General features: G+C 49.7%; 1 protein-coding gene across 8 annotated transcripts in view; it reads left to right on the forward strand.

Moving 5' to 3' along the window:
• The window catches only part of ATG7 (autophagy related 7), a 265,262-nt gene that overhangs the window by 22,305 nt on the left and 224,476 nt on the right, over positions 1-18,481 (forward strand). For all 8 annotated transcript variants that reach the window (XR_006337502.1, XR_006337501.1, XM_043885779.1 and 5 more), the window contains 5 exons: positions 230-284; positions 8,441-8,558; positions 10,270-10,347; positions 14,111-14,227; positions 15,463-15,612. Coding sequence is in view for 6 of the 8 variants with exons in the window: in XM_043885779.1 (XP_043741714.1) it covers positions 230-284; positions 8,441-8,558; positions 10,270-10,347; positions 14,111-14,227; positions 15,463-15,612 (518 nt within the window). In the remaining 2 variants the exon portion in view is untranslated. The remainder of the gene's footprint in view (positions 1-229; positions 285-8,440; positions 8,559-10,269; positions 10,348-14,110; positions 14,228-15,462; positions 15,613-18,481) is intronic.

Here is an 18,481-nt window from a genome sequence, read left to right on the forward strand (position 1 = left end):
GGGGATTGGAAACATTCTCCCCAGTGAATCTTTGCTTCAATATTCTTGGCAAATACCTTGAATTCACAAAAGCCGTCATCTGCTGCTGAGTCCTTGCTCAGCTTGGGTGGCTGGAAATTGGATGGAGCCCTTTCGGCTTCACCAGAAGAGAGAAGTGATCCACAGATGTTTTTGTTGCAAAGGCTGCTGTGACTAACTCATGAGTGAATGTGTAAATGCTTCCTTCCAGGTGACTCTGCGGGGCTGCCAGCTCGCTTAACGTTGGAGTTCAGTGCTTTCGACATGTGAGTATTTTTTTATCAAAGTCTAAAATAGAGAACACTGATTTTTGCAAGGAATGAGGGTTCTTAACTTTCATTGTAGGTGGGCCATGGGGCGATCCACAGAAGCTTCCAGTGAGCAGGGCTAGCGTCTCGTGGTTCTCTTGTACCTCCCATGGCACAGAGACAAGTGCTGGGTGCTCAGGAATGTCTGGTTCATTTTTTCAGCACGTATTTATCAGAGCCTATTAGGTGCAGCAGTGAGCATTTATTAGACTACTTCTGTATACAAGTTACTGTGCAAGGCATTGTAGGGATGTACAAAGAAATGCGACATAATGTCCTCACGGGACCATGGGGAGTTTCTGGAGAGAAGAAACACATTTATTGACTTAATTACTGACTTATTTTCTAGACATAATCCTTTCAGACCTGCCAGGCGTGGTTTTCTTCCCTTTCACAGGTGAGGAAACCACAAGTGCAAAGGTGAAGTGACTTACCCAAGTCATTTAGACACGGCTCGATTTAGGAAGCAAGGGTGAGAGAAAAGTGACCAGTATTTCTGAGGTTGTGGTCTGAGTAGCTGGGGGCAATTTCTTATTTTCTGTAGAAACCGAGAAGCCAGGAGGTGGCTGCAGTTTGGGGAGGGGGTAAATTTGGTTTAGGACATGTTGAGTCAGAGATGACAGAGTCCAGTAGAAACGTCTGAGAGGCACTGGCCCCCGGGAGGGTGGGTCGTCCACGTAGAGATCCTGAGGCTGTGAGAGAGGAAGAGACTGTAGCAGAAAGAGAAGGAAGGGCAGTGACAGGGACCAGACCTGATCAGGGAGGGCAGAGACACAGAACTCGCCAAAGAGACGTGACTTGCTGGAGAAGAACCAGAGGTGATGTTTTCAGGAAGGAAAGAGGGTCAACAGTGACAGAATCAGAAAGGTTAGAGTTCAGTGCTGGAGTCACCGGAATTGTTGACTGGGTTGTGTGAGAAACTAAATTCTGCGCCTGGGGGCAGAGCAGAAGCCATGTCAAGAACTGAAGGATTGAAGGCTGCCGGGAGGGAGGCATCTTTTTCTGCTCCCTCGTGTGTTTGCTGTGTGAGGGTGGGGGATAAGGGGAACATGAAGAGGTATTTGTAAAGACCACCTGAAAATGGAGATAATCAAAGAATCGTTGTTCAGTCAGTCAGTCGTGTCCGACTCTTTGCGAACCCTTGGACTGCAGCACGCCAGGCTTCCCTGTCCTTCACCATCTCCCAGAGCTTGCTCAAACTCATGTCTTTTGAGTCGGTGATGCCGTCCAACCATGTCATCCTCTGTCATCCCCTTCTCCTGCCCTCAGTCTTTCCCAGCATCAGGGTCTTTTCTAATGAGTCAGGTCTTCACATCAAGGGGCCAAAGTACTGGGGCTTCAGCGTCAGCATTAGTCCTTCCAGTGAAGATTCAGGGTTCATTTCCTTGAGGATTGACTGGTTTGATTTCCTTACTGTTCAATGGACTCTCAAGAGTCTTCTCCAACACCACAGTTCAAAAGCATCAATTTCTTCATCACTCAGCCTTTGTTATGGTTCAACTCTCACATCCATACATGACTACTGGAAAAGCCATAGCTTTGACTATATGGACCTTTGTCGGCAAAGTAATGTCTCTGCTTTTTAATATGCTGCTTAGGTTGGTCATAGCTTTTCTTATGAGGAGCAAACGTCTTTTAATATGAAATTAAGATGGCTGCAGTCACCATCAACAGTGAGTTTGGAGGCCAAAAAAATAAAGTCTGTCCCTGTTTCCATTGTTTCCCCATCTATTTGCCATGAAGTGATGGGACTGGTTAGTCAAAGATTAGGGTATTTCAAATGAAGTTTCCCTGGAATTTGAAAACAAAAAATCTCTTGAAAAGTCAATACATTTTATTCCTCTGTCACAATCAAATTGTGAAACTAAATTGCACAACTTGAATCGAAAATGATGTTAGTCTTTGCACCTTTAAAAGATGTGTTTTGATGTTTCTTGTTCCCTTCAGAGCTTTCTTGCTCCATAATAAATCCTTGTGATTGCGCGTCAAAGCAAAAAATCCTAGTCATCTCTCTCCTGCGTCTGCAAAGACTGACTGACTTCGGAGCAATCACAAAATAATGAGGAAAATGCATTCAGCGTACAGTCTTAAATTACCTGAGGCTCATAAATGGGGTAGTGTGGTTCTAGTATAACCTGAAGGGTCCAACATTCCTCAGAAGCTGCCCTCACTCCCGTCTATTCTTTTTTTTTTTTTTATGTATAATTTGATTGATTTATTTATGGCTGTGCTGGGTCTTCGTCGCCGTGTGGGCTTTTCACTAGCTGTGGTGAGTGGGGGCTCCTCTCTAGTTGTGGCGAGTGGGCGTCTCACTGCGGGGGCTTCTCTTGTTGCGGAGCACAGGCTGTAGGGCGCATGGGCTTCAGTAGTTGCAGCCCTGGGCTCTGGAGCACAGGCTCCATCGCTATGGCGCACGGGCTTAGGGCTTCGTTGCTCTGCAGCATGTGGGGTCTTCCCAGATCGGGGGTCAGACCTGTGTCTCCTGTGTTGGCAGGTGGGTCCTTATCCACTGAGCCACCAGGGAAGCCTGCTCCTGTCTCTTCTGACACTAGTTGAAAGGTTATTATTTTTTTGAGTTTCAATAATTTTATTCTTCGGCACAACTAATTATAGGAAAAAAAAACTATTCACAGAAGTTAGGCTTGATTTTGTTGCAAAATCCAGGTTTCTTAAACCTTACAATCCAGAAATTTTAGCTAAAGGAGATAAAGTCTGTGATCCCGTGGCTGTGGTTTTCTCCCAGATGGCCTGATTTTCTTGGTCATCATATGTCAGTTAGCTGTTGAATATTCACCACGTGAGAGGCTCCGTGGTAGGCACTGGGGGAAGTGACTAAGAATTAAGACATGGGAGTCCTGGATTGGAAGCTTGAGGGCTTGGAATCTACCCCTGATTAACTGCCCTACCTGGAATGAGTCTTTTTCATTTTCTCAGCTTCAGTTTCCTCATCTGCAGCTCCCAGCTTCTAAATGTTCCTTTCAGTTTTAAAAGTCTGATTTTCTTCCTTTCTTTTTTTTTTTTTAATTCAACTTTTTTGTAAAAGTCTGTGATTTTCTGACTCCCCCTTTCTTAGGATTATTGGTGCCATGGTCTAAACGGTGTTCTTCAAAAGCACATATGTTGAAAACCCAGGGCCCAAGGTTACGGTTTGAAGAAGTGGGCCTTTGGGAGGTGGTGAGGGCAGGGCTCTCATGAATGGGGTTAGTGACAGGGACCCCAGAGACCTAGCTCACCCCCTCCACCCTGCAAGGACACAGCTGAAGCGGAAGAAGCTCTTTGCCAGGAGCTGGCGCTTTGATCTTGGACTTCCAGCTTCTAGAGCCATGAGGGATAAACGTCTGTTGTTTGGCAGCCCCCCAGTCTGTGGTGTGGTACAACCTCTGCTCAGGCAGACTGAGACAGTCAGGAAGTTTACTGAAAGCCCTTGGAGCTCCTCTGGAGAAAGGAGGTCTTTGTATCCAAATTGTTTTGGTCGTGATTGTTCTTTCTTTGCGTTTATTGCTGAGCATGTGTGTGGGTTTGTAGGGAAAATCTGCCTGCATTTATTCATCAAACACTGAATGTTTCTTGTGTGCAGACATGTAGGTGGTAGGAATAGAAAGCCTTAAGCCAACAGGGGACTCCAGAGGAGCTCTGCATGGAGGTGGGAGACAGGTATTAGCATCACACATGCAGTAAGCATGGGGGGCTGATGGTTGGTTCAGAAATGCTTGTTGATTGCTTCCGCTGGGTCCTGCTGATAGAATGTGCCGGGCCCCGGGCATACAGAGAAGCGTAAGATGCCGTTTGGAGAGCTAACAGCCTGAGTCCTCCTCTGTAGATGCCAGGTATACCTCAGCTTTGCCCAGCGCCCGTGAAACCCCTCTCACTCTGAGATCCCGGAAGCCAGGTGAGTCTCTGCCAGCAGTTGGCATCACAGGGCCCCGTTACCTGCCTTGTTTGGGCTGAATTATCGGTCACGCTTGGCCGATTGGAGCCGGCACCGACTGTGCTGTGCTGGAGCAAGCGGTCTCAGGCCGGCGCGCCGATGAGCCAGACCCCAGTGCGTAACGGCCCTAACACAGAGGGGGCCTCTTTCTCACCGCTTAGTAGTCCAGGCGGGGGCCGGGGAGGGAGGCGGTCCAGTCTTTTTCTGTCTCGTGCCTGCATCGTCCTGGAGGGCTTGCCTTTGTGTGCTGCTGGGAACGGAATTGTCACCTTCCGGTGGCAAGAGAGAGGAGGTGCAAGAGAACCAAAGTGGAAGTCTGAGGAGACACCCCCAGCTCTCTTACAGACCCTTAACGGCCGGGGTGAGCGTGGGGTGGGGGGCATGTGTCACCCCACTCACGTTCCGTCAGGCAGAGCCGAGGCCTCATCATCCTGCAGGGAGGCTGAGACATGGTGCCGAGCTACAGCGTCACAGCATTACTTCTATATAAAGAGAGAGAAATAGACTTTGGCGGACAATCTCTGTACAAATTTAAAGCTAGTGAAAAAAAAATCCTTTGCTTTGAGGAATATTTACCTAGTTTTTTATTTTTAAAATATATAGCATCTTTTCAGAATGGTTTTTAATGAATTAACTTTTTATTTTTGGCCGTGCTGAGTCTCTGCGGCCGCACAGACTTTCTCTAGTTGTGACGAGTCGGGGGGCTACTCTCTGGATGTGGTACGCAGGCTCATCACTGTTGTGGAGCATGGGCTGTAGGACATGTGGACTCAGGAGTTGTGATACACAGGCTTTATTGCTCCGTGGTATGTGGGATCTTCCTGGACCAGGGATTGAATGGTTGTCTCCTGCATTGCAAGGCAGATTCTTAATCACTGGACCACTAGGGAATCCCGACATTTACCTAATTAGTGATAAGACATATTTTCCTTTTCTAAGCTTCAGGTTGGCCTTAATAAGATAAATAGAAGGCATAACCCTTGCGTTCAGAGACCTTAAATAGTGACTGAGGAAATACGGCTCATTTGCTAGATCATCTGTGCAAGACACAGGCCCTCTTATTTTCCACCATCTTACCAGCACCTAACGCAGGTCCGACATGGAGTGGCCACTCAGATAGCTGTTGGCATCAATTGCAAGAAGTCTGAGGGCCTGGCTGTCAAAATGGGAAGTGGCATGGCTGGTGGAAAGGCACCTATGGACCCCGTTAGAGGACGCGATGACCAGAAACTCAGAGATGGTTACAGAAAGTAGGAGATCATGCAGTCGGGTCCCTAGACTGAGTGTGACTTGGATCCCAGAGCTCCCCACAGGCAGGTGAGACTGTGCACATGTGATAAAGGCTTCTCCAGATTCATTCCATCCCGGCCACCCTCACCGCCTGTCTGTCCTGGAGAATCTGGCCATGTGTCTGCCTTTGCCCAGGAAGTTCCATAACCGCCCTCGTACTTTTCCCGAGTCATCACTGTGAGGCTGAGTGAGGTTGAGGGCCTGCGGTCCAGCGAAAACATGCCCGGCTTCAGGCCTTTGTAGGATCTGATCTTTTCCCCGACTCGGGTTAGTGTGTTCACTAGCTAGCTAGAGTTCACTGTAGGCTGTAGCGTATGGGGCAGACGTCTGATGCTAGTTTTCTAAAACGGCTTTATTGAGGTTTACTTCACGTACCATGTGAAATCCCCTGGTGGCTCACAAGGCAAAGCGGCTGCCTGCAGTGCAGGGGACCCGGGTTCTGTCCCTGGGTCGGAAAGATCTCCTGGGCAAGGAAATGGCAGCCCAATGCGGTACTCTTGCCTGGAAAATCCCATGGGCGGAGGAGCCTGGTAGGATACAGTCCATGGGGTTGCAAAGAGTCGGACATGACTGAGCAGCTTCACTTCACTTTACGCACCATACAATTTACCCATTTAAAATGTACAGTTCAGCACTTAGTATATTCATGAGGTGCAGGCGCCACCAATGCACACTTTCGTCACCCCAAAGAGAAGCCCTGTACCCTTAGCAGTCACTCCCCACCCCTCCCTTCTGCCTTCCCCCTGCTCTAGGCAACCACGACTCTGCTGTCTGTCTCTATGGATTTGGCTGCTCTGGACATTTCACAGCAGTGGCATCACAGCAGCCTAAATTCATACATGTCCAGGCGCAGGATTTGGACTAAACTCTCTAGTTTCCAAATCTAGGGCTCTTTCCAGTCCTCCTCTGAGCCACCTCTTTCTGCAACAAGTGGAACTTGAACTTGGAGAAACTACTGGAATGACTTTCCCTCCCACTGTCACATTTCAAGTTCTTTCCTCTGGCCACCTCTCCGGGTGGAACTTTAGCCTTGAAAAATGATTCTCCTCTGAAACTCACTAATGAGGTCACGCAAGGGCTGACGTCCTAGCAGCTGCTTGACTTCTCATGCTTTAGTTTCCTCTGCTCTCAGCTCTCACAGCAAGGCTTTGGCCTGGCATCCAGGGCATCTGGACGCTAGGAGGGCGGGTACCAGATTTGATCAGAGCATCCTTCTCTGTTTCTCTAGTCATTTCAGGAAGCCATGTCTGTGTGTAGAACCATGTCTGCCTGTAGAAGCCTGGTTTGCCAGCTGCTAAGCTTCCTTTTTCTTCCCTCTCAGTCTAGTCTTGTCCTTTTCTGATTTCTTTTTTCTCCTCAAGTCTATCCTTGATGTCCTCATCTCACCTGAGTGAAGAATATTCTTCTATTGTGGTAGAGTGGTGACACATACAACCCATGAGCCACTGACTCATCAGCCCCCAGAGGCAAGCTCTGGCCTTTGAAAGTTGCTTCTCCCAGGACTTGGCATTTGAGCCTTAGAGACAGCATTTGGCAGAACCTCCTCATCCGTCGCACCCCTCCACACCTGCTGCAGGTTTAGATCTCTCTAAACCTGCAGCCCCACCTTCCTTCCCGAACCCCATTTTACTTACTCAAAAGGGAGAAGCACTAGGTCTGAAGAGCTGCCATCAGTGTAAGCAGTGAGCATACTCTGCGGTGGTTGTGACCACAGTATGCATCTTGTCATAAGATGAGTACTGTTTTCAGTAAACACCTGTAACCTCTGAAGGGCTTCCCAGGTGGCTCAGTGGTGAAGAACCCTCCTGCAAATGCAGGAGACACGCGTTCGATCCCTGGGTCGGGAAGATCCCCTGGAGAAGGAAATGGCACCCCACTCCAGTATTCTTGCCTGGAGAATCCCATGGACAGAGGAGCCTGGCGGGCTGCAGTCCAAAGGGTCACAAGGAGTCAAACATGGACTGAGCAACTGAACCCACACACACAACCTCTGAAACGCAAATTAATCATTTTGGTGGTGAGACCAAGTTTTCCCACATCAGGGTTGTGTTCAGAGTCATCTCATCTTTCTCCTCTCCTGACCTGGATTACTCTGGGCCTGGGGGGACAGTGTAGAATGTGACACCCAGGAGGCACAACATGTCCACACAGGCGTGCGGGGTGCGGTGCGGGGCGTCGCGTGGCTCACATGCCCTCGGGGACGCGCTCTGTGGCGGCTGCACGCGCAGCCTGTGTGCGTTGGTGAGATCATAGCGCCGGCAGGAGGAGGAGGCACGCCCCTGCCTTTGGAGAGCTTGCTGTCCTCCAAGGGGTGTGCGTGTTTGTCTTTAAAACACTCTAAAATACTATGCTCATGGTCAGAGAAGGGGGGATGGATGGATGGCTTCCTGGAAGAGGAGGATTTGCAGCAGGGCGCTGAAGCCTGGGAGTGCTTGAGTGGGGAGTGGGCAACACAGACCCTTAGAGTCAACAGTCCTGAGTTGAGACGCCAGCTCTGCCTGTTATGTGACCTTAAGCAAGTTACTTAATCTTTCAAGTGAGAGAAGGAACCGATCCCTTATACCCAGGTTCAGTAGAAGCTCAGTAAATAACGTCTCCCTTTCAGTTTAAAGACGGGAAAGAATTTTTTTGAATAGGGAAAGAGCTTATATCTGGGGGGCAGTGGAAAGACAGCATGCAGAGACATTAGGGGAAGGGGAGTAGAGAGACTTTTGGGGGGTAGAGTGCCTGGTTTTGCTTCTTACGCAGTGATATTCATCATTTTCCAAAGAAATGTAAGCCAGTCTTTGCCCTGCAGAGCGCAGTCCTTGTGTCTGACTGTTTTCCGGTCTGTTTGTCGTCAGCTGCCTTTCCGAGTCCCAGCTGTGCCCATTAACCACGTTTCTCTCGTACCCAGGAGTGCGCCCACCCCAGCCCGCTGCTGCCCGGCGGTCGGCACACTGTATAATACCAACACTCTGGAGGCTTTCAAGGCTGCAGATAAGAAGCTACTTCTGGAAGAAGCAGCAAACAAGGTTAGCTGGGAAACGCAATGTACCCATTGTCTTGTCCACGGTCCCGCGGGCATGCAGTTGCAGACCAAGTGCCTGACTCTGTCACAGAAGCTAGCGTGTACCCGGCACTCAAGCGCACTCAGGGCCTTCTGCAGTGGTGGGTGGGTCAGGGAGGGGCCAGCCAGGCTCTTGCCTGAGGAGGAGGTCACAGCAGAGAAGGGAAGCGCGTGCCTGCTGGCCTCCATTAGCATTCTGCAGCAGCTCAGCCTCTCTGAGTGTGCCAGCCCCGTGCCCGTATCGCGTGCACTCGGGTTCTCTGTTCCCAGTGCCCCCGGAGAGGCTTTCTCGGCCTGAGCGCTGTCACGCTGTCAGAGCCCATCATGTCTCCCCCGCGTCCTCAGGGCTGAACGGAAAGGCTCCGTGGGACTTCCCGGGGCCCCCGTGACCCGGCCTCTGTGGCCCCATGGCCTTCCGTCCCGTCACTCTTGCTCTCACCGTCTCTGACCACTCAGGGCAGATCAGGGAGCATTCCTCCCTTCACTGCTTCCTGCGGTCCCCTCTCTCCCTGGGACACGATGGTTTCCTCTGCCTGGAATGTCTTTCCTTTCCTTCTTCACGTCTGAGTTAGTGTGAGGAATAAGTGGGGACCAGTTTATCCCAGCCCTCTCTACCACCTACTTCATCGATGAGCTTCACCCCGGTGAGTTTTATGTACATGGGGACCATGATCAGAGAGGGGCATCCCCTGCCTCGGGCCTGGGCCCCCTCCCGCCCCTCGTAATGGGGAGCAATGGTTACCCTCCTCGGCCTGTGGCGTGACTGCTCGTGGGCTCCTGTGTGTTTCAGAGCCCGTCTCGAGAGAGTTGGTCGGCTCTTAGGCTGTCATTGGAAACAGCAGGCTGCTCCCCAGGAATCCCAGCCCTGTCCCGTGTCCGGGCTCAGCCTCCCCTTTGGTTTGTCGGGAGTGGAGTCGGCTCTCCTGGGCTCCAGCTCCTCCAAGCTCGGTGTTTCCACAGCAGGACCTTCTCTCTGCTTGTTCCGTCTTCTGCTCACATGTGTGCCGGGGTTTCTGGTGGCCCAGCTGTCGGTTTCCTCAGTGGCCCAAAGTTTAGCCTCCAGTCTTAGTTCCTGACACGTCTGAACAGGACCCGCTTCTGCTCCCAGTCACAGTCCTTCCTGAGTATCCATAAACTTGATTTTTCTTTGTTTCTCTTCAGGGAAAGATTATACCAAATAAGACTTTTAGAAAATGCCCTGTACATAGTTCAGATCACGGCCTCTGGAGCCCGTCCCTGGCTGCGTCCCCTCCCCTGTCCTTAGCTGAGGTCAGGGTTCCTCCCAGGTACTGTCCGCCCAGCTGCGAGATCCCCTGCTGCCTGGCGGCATACAGACACGGGTGCCCGGCTCTCTCCCAGGCTGTTAGCTTCTGGAGGGCGGGGACTGTGCCTCTTTCTTCTGTATCCCTGATGTGCTTGTTCTGTAGTTGACATTAAGTAAATATCTGTGGAAGGCAGTAACCAAGGCACGAACGGGCCGGGTTTCCTCCTTGACACTGAGACCAGCAAGAGAGAGGATGCCTTTGGACTTGCCTGTGTCTCTGCAGGGGGCCCGGGATGAGTGTGCTGGGCCTGTGGGCAGGAAGGCTCGCTGCCCTGCAGCTCCGGGGTGTTCCTGGGAAGGAGGTGGGAGGAGACCCTGGGACCTGCCTTGATGCTCCTCCTCCTCCCGGCAGATCTGGGAATCCATCAAATCGGGGGCCGCCCTGGACAACCCTGTGCTCCTCAACAAGTTCCTCCTCTTGACGTTCGCGGTAAGTCCACGGGCTCGGCGGGGTCTGGACTGTGGACTGCCCTGGCCGAGCCCAGGGCGCTGGTGGGACAGTCAGCTCTCTTCTCTAAAGTCACGTCTGTTGAACAAATCCTTGGGTGGTTAGTGACCCGGTATGGCTGGCGTTTCTCACTGATGCAAGATTAATTCATTCTCACTGATCGTACTGGTGGTGGTTGCCTGGTTTATGTGACAGGGAGACCCAGCTGTCGTCATTTGAGGACGTGACGAAGTCTGGTTCCAGGAGCTGGGTCCATTGCTGCTAACGTCTTTGTTTAGTTCAGCGCCGCAGAGCTCAGTTGCTGAGTCCATCGACATAAGGAACAGGTGATGACTCGAGGATCTAAGCCATCCCCAGGTGACTTCTAGATGAGAGGGGGTCACCCTGCATAGCTTGTCCACACAGTTGTGTTTTGTTTTGTTTTTTAACAAAGAAAATGTTTTATTTAAGTGAGAGCTAATTAAATGAACTTTAAGGGCAGCTTTGAAGAGGAGAAGAAATCACATTAGGGGAACAGCTGCTGCCCAGGGAAGCAAGGGGAGGGAGCGTCAGTGATGGGTCACATGGGGAGACGGTGAGGGCTGATTTTAATAGAAGTGCCAGACCACCCACACGCATGTGTATACACACATATGCGTGCGTGTGTGTATCTCCATAGAATGCTCATTTACCCTTTATCATTATGTGGACATTATAGTATTCTGTCAAATATATGTTCTATAGACCTTTTTATATCTAAGTTGTTTTCAGTATTCACTATTTTATTTTACTTCCTGACTGCACCACACAGCATGTGGGATCTTAGTTCCCTAACCAGGGGTCGAACCCACGACCCCTGCACTGGAAGCAGTCTTAACTACTGGACTGCAAGGCAAGTCCCCAGTTTTCACTATCATTAAAAAAAAGTTTCAGTGAACATTGTCATCCACACTGATTTTATTTTCCCGCTTATTTCTTTAGAAGATAGCCCGTTGGAGTGGGCATGTAAATGTACTGATGTTGACACGTATTAAGCACGCTGGTTGTTCACCCCAGCTTTATCAGCTTCGGATGTTAATCCTCTTCCCTACATTTTTCTTTTCTTTTTTTGGTTTGCCAAGTTAACAGGGCTTGCCTTCCTTTCTCCCCCACGAACTCGTCCTCCATTTCTTCCTCCTGCTGCCTCTCTGATGCACCACCGGAGGCAGAGGGGAGAGAGAGAGGATTCAAACTGGGGGTCGTACCCAGAGTCGGGGGTGGTGGGCATGGGAGCCCTGCAAGGAGCACATTTCTTAACAAGTTAAATTGCTTTCTGTGTGTCAGTGGTGAGATAGAAGAGCACCAGATACTTCAGGGGATTACTAGACACAATTTGGCTTTGTATTTTGTAAATTTGAGTAATTTTGTAAGGATAAATAAAAGCAATGCTAGTTAAAGTTTTTTTTTTTTTTAACTTTACCATCTATACATCTTCTGTATTAAGAGTTCTGGCTAGTAAAATCTAATAGACAACTTGTGTTTAATGAGAAAACAGCATTGGATCTCACTTGAAGCTTTAAGGCATCTCCCAGAGTCATTATGTGAGTTGGCCATGTTGCCCTTTCTACTGAGTGTTCTTAGCCTGCGTTTAAAAAAAATTAAAAGTCTCTGTCTTCAGAAACCTGTCAGACACAAAGGGCTTTATGTTTGATGTAATCGAGGTCTCTTGTATCCTGAAAAGCATCCTAAGAAATTCAAGCCTTTTGACTCTTGAAGATGACCTGATAAGAGCTCTTAGAAGCGGCCAAGGCCTTCATCTTGAATTGTTTAACCTTTAGCTAAAGATCAGTTATGACAAATCATTTAAGCATATGGAAGAGAGAAAAATCTCTAGAGGTGTTTTTCTTTCCTTTCTGCTCTTCCTAGGATTCCAAGGTACAGACACTTTATTAATTTCCATTTTGCAGTTTGCTTTGCTGTTGTTAAAGGGAATTTGTCCTTAGTTGATCAGTTAGTGGCAGAAATAAAAACTGTGGAAGCTATAATGACTAGTCGTCTTCATCTGGACATGTGTTTATGTGTAAGTTTGTTTTTAAAAAGTCACCTAGTATGACTCCATTTGTTTGAAAAGTCCAGAATAGGCAAAGCTATAGTGACTGGACATAGGCTAGGGGTTCCCAGGGGATGAGAGTGAGGTGAATGGAGAGTTTCTGTGAATGGTATTTCTAACTAATAAACCAGTGGGGAGTTTCTGCTATTGGGGTTTCTTTTCGGGGGCGATGAATACTTTCTGAAATTGGTGGGGATGCTGGTACAGCCTTGTCAGTATACTAGAAAACCACTTAACATGCTTTAACATCTTTAACGTGGTGACTTCTTTCTTCTGGCTTCATTGCCTTGTGTGGGCTCCCTCTAGTTGCAGCGAATGGAGGCTCCTCTCTAGCTGAGGTGCCCGGGCTTCTCACCGCAGTGGCTTCTCTTGTCGGAGCGCACGCTCCAGGGCGCGTGGTCTCAGTAGTTGCGGCTCCCGGGCTCTGAGGCACAGTCCAGTAGTGTGACGCTCAGGCGCTTGGGATCTTCCCAGACCAGAGAGCAAACCTGGGTCCCCTGCATTGGCAGGCAGATTCTCACCCACTAGGCCACCAGGTGAGTCCAACATGGTGGCCTTTATGGTACATGACTCATACCTCGATGAAAAGTCATCAAGCATCCATCCCCTCCTGATTCCTAGCAAGATTCAAGAGGAAATATCAAGTAGCGAAATAAACTACCAAGTGGTCTGTGGTAACAGGCTGGTGGGGAAGCTGGCAGGTACACACATGACCATAGGATCCTCCCACATGAGTGACTCAGGCCACACCTGCTACAGAAATTCAGAGACGAGAACATTGGACCTGAGTGGGGACAGCCTCACAAGTCACTGGCCCCTTATCGCCTCCCTTGGTTGGGGAGCAGTCATATACACCCCTGAAGGCACAGCCTCTTCTATCGTCGGTGCACCTTAGTTCTTGGAACCTCTTCTGTGACTCATCCAGCTACTCATGTGCTTGTTTCATCTCTGTTCCCTGCAGTGACTGAGCTACCTGAGCGCTGGGCTGAATTTTCTTCATCTTCTTACTGCCGGAGTGTCTAACATTTTGCCTTGTACACAGCAAGTGCGTAGTTGGTGACTTGAATTTCACCAATACGACATTCCTGAAAACCCTGTTATAGTATCTCAGGTTATGCGTAGCATGTTCTAATAACTTGAATAGCATGCTTAGTTCATGCAGCTGTGACAAGAGTGGTAACTGTTTGAAAGTTGTACCTCCACAGATGGCACGCTGGGTACGCCTGGTACCACGGACCAGAGCTTACGTTTTGGAAGTAGAATTCTGCTCTCTTCTCTGCCACTTAGTATCTATGTTCAAGCGTTCCACCCCTCTCTAAGCTTCAGTTTTCTGTCTATAAAATCCGCTGATAATAGTTACCTCCCGGGGTGATTTTATATGTTAAACAATGATGACAACAACATCAGTTACTTATTGAATACTTTCTATTAGCAAGTGGTCGATAAAATATATTATGTCTATCCTGATACATTAGTGTTAATGTGTGGGAACATTTCAGATAAACAGGGAGGTTCTGTCATATGTCATGAGTTCTGTTGGGAGATTTCTGACAAGCTGGTCATTTCTCGTGTGCATTAGTTTTTCTGTCTTATGTAGCTGTTGGGAAGTTAACGTTAGTAGGCGCATTTCCGTGTGATCACCGGTGCTATTCTGATATGTTGTATTGTTTCTTCCAGGATCTAAAGAAGTACCACTTCTACTACTGGTTCTGCTCCCCCGCTCTCTGCCTGCCAGAGAGTATACCCCTCATTCAGGGGCCAGTGGGCTTGGATCAATGGTTTTTGCCAAAACAGGTATCAACAAATGCAGATCAAACTGGGTTTAAATGTGTATCTGGCTCATTCTAAAGACAGACCTGCACTTGTCTGGATGAGGAGGCAGTCTCTGGAATCCTCCAAAGATGGCACTAGGAGCAGACTTACTCGCATAGTGTTTTGTAAACGAGTTTGAAGCATGGTCAGCAGCACTTGTCCAGGTCCTCGTGACCTGTGTTGAGATGCTGAGCCAGTAGGGAGGAATTACAGAAACACTTTGAAAGACTGTGGGGATTTGCCAAAGCGTGATCTCCACTCTCAATGGAGAGAGTCTTTGCAACCAAAGGGAAGACTTCTTCCTTCCTTTGTGCCAAGTTGCAGAACTTCTACATTAAGGATGGTCCCTACAGAGCTAGTCGTTGCAGTTTAAGGAAGATAATAAGGTCATTAGACGTGGTTCCCAGAAGAGCAGTGAAAACCATCAAGTTGGTAGAAGACAGACCCTTAGCCCCCAAATTCTGATTGTTATCGAGGCAAATACTGATTGTCAAGATGACTTGAATTCACGAAGCATGTCCCTCACTAAAGCCCAGAAATCCAAAGCCAGGAAGAGCCCTTGTTAATTAAAAAGCTCATTTGCTAAGATAAATCAAAGGTTGTGGTTCTGTGGATTGAATTTTCTAAGGAGAAATACAAGTGGGAACAAAAGAATAGGCCTGGGGATTGAGTGCTGATGGGTTGGAGGTTTCTCTTAATGGGGACAAAATGTTCTCAAATTATTGTGACCAATTCCTGTGAACGTGCTTCAAACAGCCTTGAATTGTGCTTTGTGAATGAGTCAGTTGTATGATAAGTAAGAGAAAGCGTGTCTCAAGGGAGCTATTGAAGATTATAGAAGGGGTCAGGGCAAAATCCATCCTTGGTAGACTCATGCTTGTTTATCACAGGTGAGGCTTAGTGTCTGGACGCCTCTCTGAACCTTTGTGGTGGCATCTTAGGGAGCTGGGAGCCATCATTGCTAAGGGTGCCGTAAAGTATTTGTGTGTGCTCCTGTCTGAGACACTCCAGCTTGCACATGGGAGGCATTATCTCAAAGTGAGCTGGTATGATTTGGGGGCACTCTTAGGTTTGGTTGCTGCAAAAGAGGAACAGGGGTGTGGTCAATCACTTCGGTCTTCTGGCCTGAAAGTATCTTTTATCGTATGTTAGTTTTTCTCAGTTCAGAGGTAGGTAAGTAGTTGTCTGGAGAATAACTCAGTGTTTCCTGATTTCAGATTCAAGCCCTGGAACACGCGTATGATGACCTCTGTCAGACAGAAGGTGTCCCCGCACTGCCTTACTTCCTAATCAAGTATGATGAGACCACCGTGCTGGTTTCCTCGCTCAAACACTACAGTGATTTCTTCCCGGGTCAAAGGGCAAAGGTCAGAGAAACTTTGAGGAGTGTTTTATTATCCAATAAGAAAATCTGATGTTCATGTTATGAGAGACCACTGCGAAATTCCAGCTCATTTAGGTTTCTTAAGCCTTCCAGAGAAGGTTTCAGGACATCGCCTCATCTTCACCGTCCCCCACCCCTTCACTTCCCAAATCAGGACCTCCTCCAGGCTTTCTTAGCTCTGTGGCGCCTCAGAGTAATTGTGGATTCCTCACGTCCTCAGTTTTTCTTTCTGATATACTTTCTATCTATGTTTTAATCATTGCCAGAGCTACGGCGGCAGTGCAGACTCTGCTCCTCTCGCTCCTGGTCGGTGATGGTCTCCATCCCACAGGGGTCTCCCTCGGCCCCTTCACGTTCCCTGTGCCGCTCACTGAGCAAGAGCTCAAGACGCCTGCCTTCGGCCCCCGGGCCAGCTTTCCTGCCTCGTCTTCCCCTGTTGTCCTCATGAGCCATTGCTCCCGCTAAGCTCCTCTGTTTTCACCACAGCCCCCTAAGCAAACAGACCCAGAAGTGTCCCTGTGTCTGTCTTTGTCCTCGTGTTGTTTGGTCTTCCTGAAGTAGGTCCTGCCTATGGGGCTGCTAAGAGACTCTGTCCCGTTGTCAAAGCCCTGCGTCCATGGAGAGGCCGTCTCGTGTGCAGGTGTGACCTGTCCCCTCTGAGCTCACCGCCCTGGCCCCGGCCTCCCCCGCCTCACTCCCCTTCTCAATCCCTTGCACACACTGCCTTTCTGCGCTGCCAGAGGGCAGGGACTGAGTCCCACACGTATCTGCCTCAACGTAGTGGCCAGCCCTCGCCTCAGGCCCTCAGTAAAACTCTTTTGAATGAGGAAAGGAGTACTGTAAGTGTCTTTTAGATGTGATGAGATAGACAGGAAGCTGTCCTTGCCATATTAAGACACTGAAAATTAAAAATAAAATATTGATGGTGAGTATCACGCAGGTTTGAAATCAAGTGGGAGAATTTCAGTCACCGTGTAGGGACGTCAGAGCTGAGACGAGACAGGCCTCTTGCTGGTGCCTGTTCCTTGGCCTGAACTTCAGGTGCCTTTTTTTTAAGTAGATTTTTTCTTTCTCACCTACACTAGCATTTTCTTTGTCAGAGGGAGCCCTCTTTAGATTGATGACTGAGGGTTAGGTTTCTATTATATTCCTTGCCCCTGGCCCCACACCAGTCAGGTTCACAGACCTGTAGCTAACTTAGCAGCAGCGAGACCATTCATTGGTGCTTCAAGGCCCCGTTGTGACAGCAGATGGGGCAAATCGGCCTGGCTTTGAAAGCGGCTGGACTTCAGATTGTGCGTGGTGAAGACATGGTCTTCCCCTGGAGGGCGGCTCTTCCAGAGCAGCAGTTGGCAGAGCACTTGGCAGCTTGAAGGGGGCTTTCACGTGCTCTGTCATGGAATAACGTCGTGGCATAGGTGTCCTCAGTACCTGCGTTTCCTGTTTTTATTTCGTTTTGGCTGTGCCGGGTCTTTCGTTGCTGTGTGCCCGCGGTCTCTGGTTGAGCTTGCAGGGGCCGCTGTCTAGTTGTGGTGGGCAGGCTTCTCCTCACGCTGGGCTTCTTTTGTTTTTGGAGCACCAGCTCTTGGGCCCATGGGCTCCATAGTCATGGCACACGGGCTTAGTTGCCCCGAGGCATGGGGGATCTTCCCAGACCAGGGATCGAACCCATGTTCTCTGCCTTGGCAGGTGGGCTCTTAATCACTGGATCACCAAGGAAGTCCTGCATTTTCTCTGACAAAAATGAGACTCAAACGGCTGAATTGTCTGGTTCCGCAGCCCATGCACTTTCTTCCAGTTCGTTCTCATGTCACTGGGGGAGAGGTGGACCCTGCTTGCCATTTGGAATCAAGTAGGTCTGGCTTCCAGTGTTGCCACCTTGTAGGTCTGTGACCTTGGGGAATGCGCACACCCTTGCATCGCCCAGGTCTCACTGTCCATGGTGGTGACGCCACCACCTGTGTGTGCGTCCTTGCTCAGTGGTGTCTTGCTCTTTGAGACCCCGTGGACTATATAGTCTGCCAGGCTCCTCTCTACCCTGACACTGCTGACAAGGAAGAAATGAGATGACGTGGGTAATGTGCCCAGCACGCAGCAGGTGGGCAGTGCCTGTCCACTTCCTTTCCTTCTCAGCAGCAGCCGGATTTTAAAGCCTGAACAGCTCTCTGGCGTCTCCTGTGAAGTGGTCTGGGCGAGCTGGCGAGGCCCCTAACCCAGAGGCCAACCAGCACCCAATCTGGACACGGCATCCTTCACTGGGTTAAGGTCGTATCTCAGGAAAGCGTGGCACGGCTCAGCGCATATCATGAGCACCTCCTGTGAGCCAGAAATTGTGAAGTATGATTGCACCTGTTCTTGTGGAATCCGAGCCCTTGTAGGAGCAATCGACTTGTGGAAAGTTCGCTAGAAATTCAAGTCACGGAAGAGAGGGGCCAGTGAAGTGACACGGATACTTGGTGGTTTATCTGTGCCTCTGTGTCCAGTCTTGCTCTAGGAAGGATTACCAGAAGCTGCACAGACTGGTGGGCCCTCAGGAGTTTCGTGGCCTCGCGGCCGACCTCCCTTGGGTGGTCCTGGGTCCCATCCACCCCGCCGTGCTGCCAGATGCATTTTCTCATGCAGCAATCAGATCGTGTCCCTCTGCTACCTGAAACCCCGCTGTGGCCCCTGTGGCCTTCAAGACAGAGTTAGAAGGGCTTAGCATTCAGGGCCTCCTCAGACCTGGTGCCTGCCCATCCCTCCCACCTCACCTTCGACTGCTCCCCAAGCTGTGCCCTCCAGGCGCCCCTGCCCCCCTCGTCTTCTCCCCATCTTCCCGCCCTAGGTCACGCCCAGCCGGTGTTCCTCCTGCC

The sequence above is a fragment of the Cervus elaphus genome, chromosome 24, assembly GCF_910594005.1.
Source record: "Cervus elaphus chromosome 24, mCerEla1.1, whole genome shotgun sequence".
Taxonomy (NCBI): Eukaryota; Metazoa; Chordata; class Mammalia; order Artiodactyla; family Cervidae; genus Cervus; species Cervus elaphus.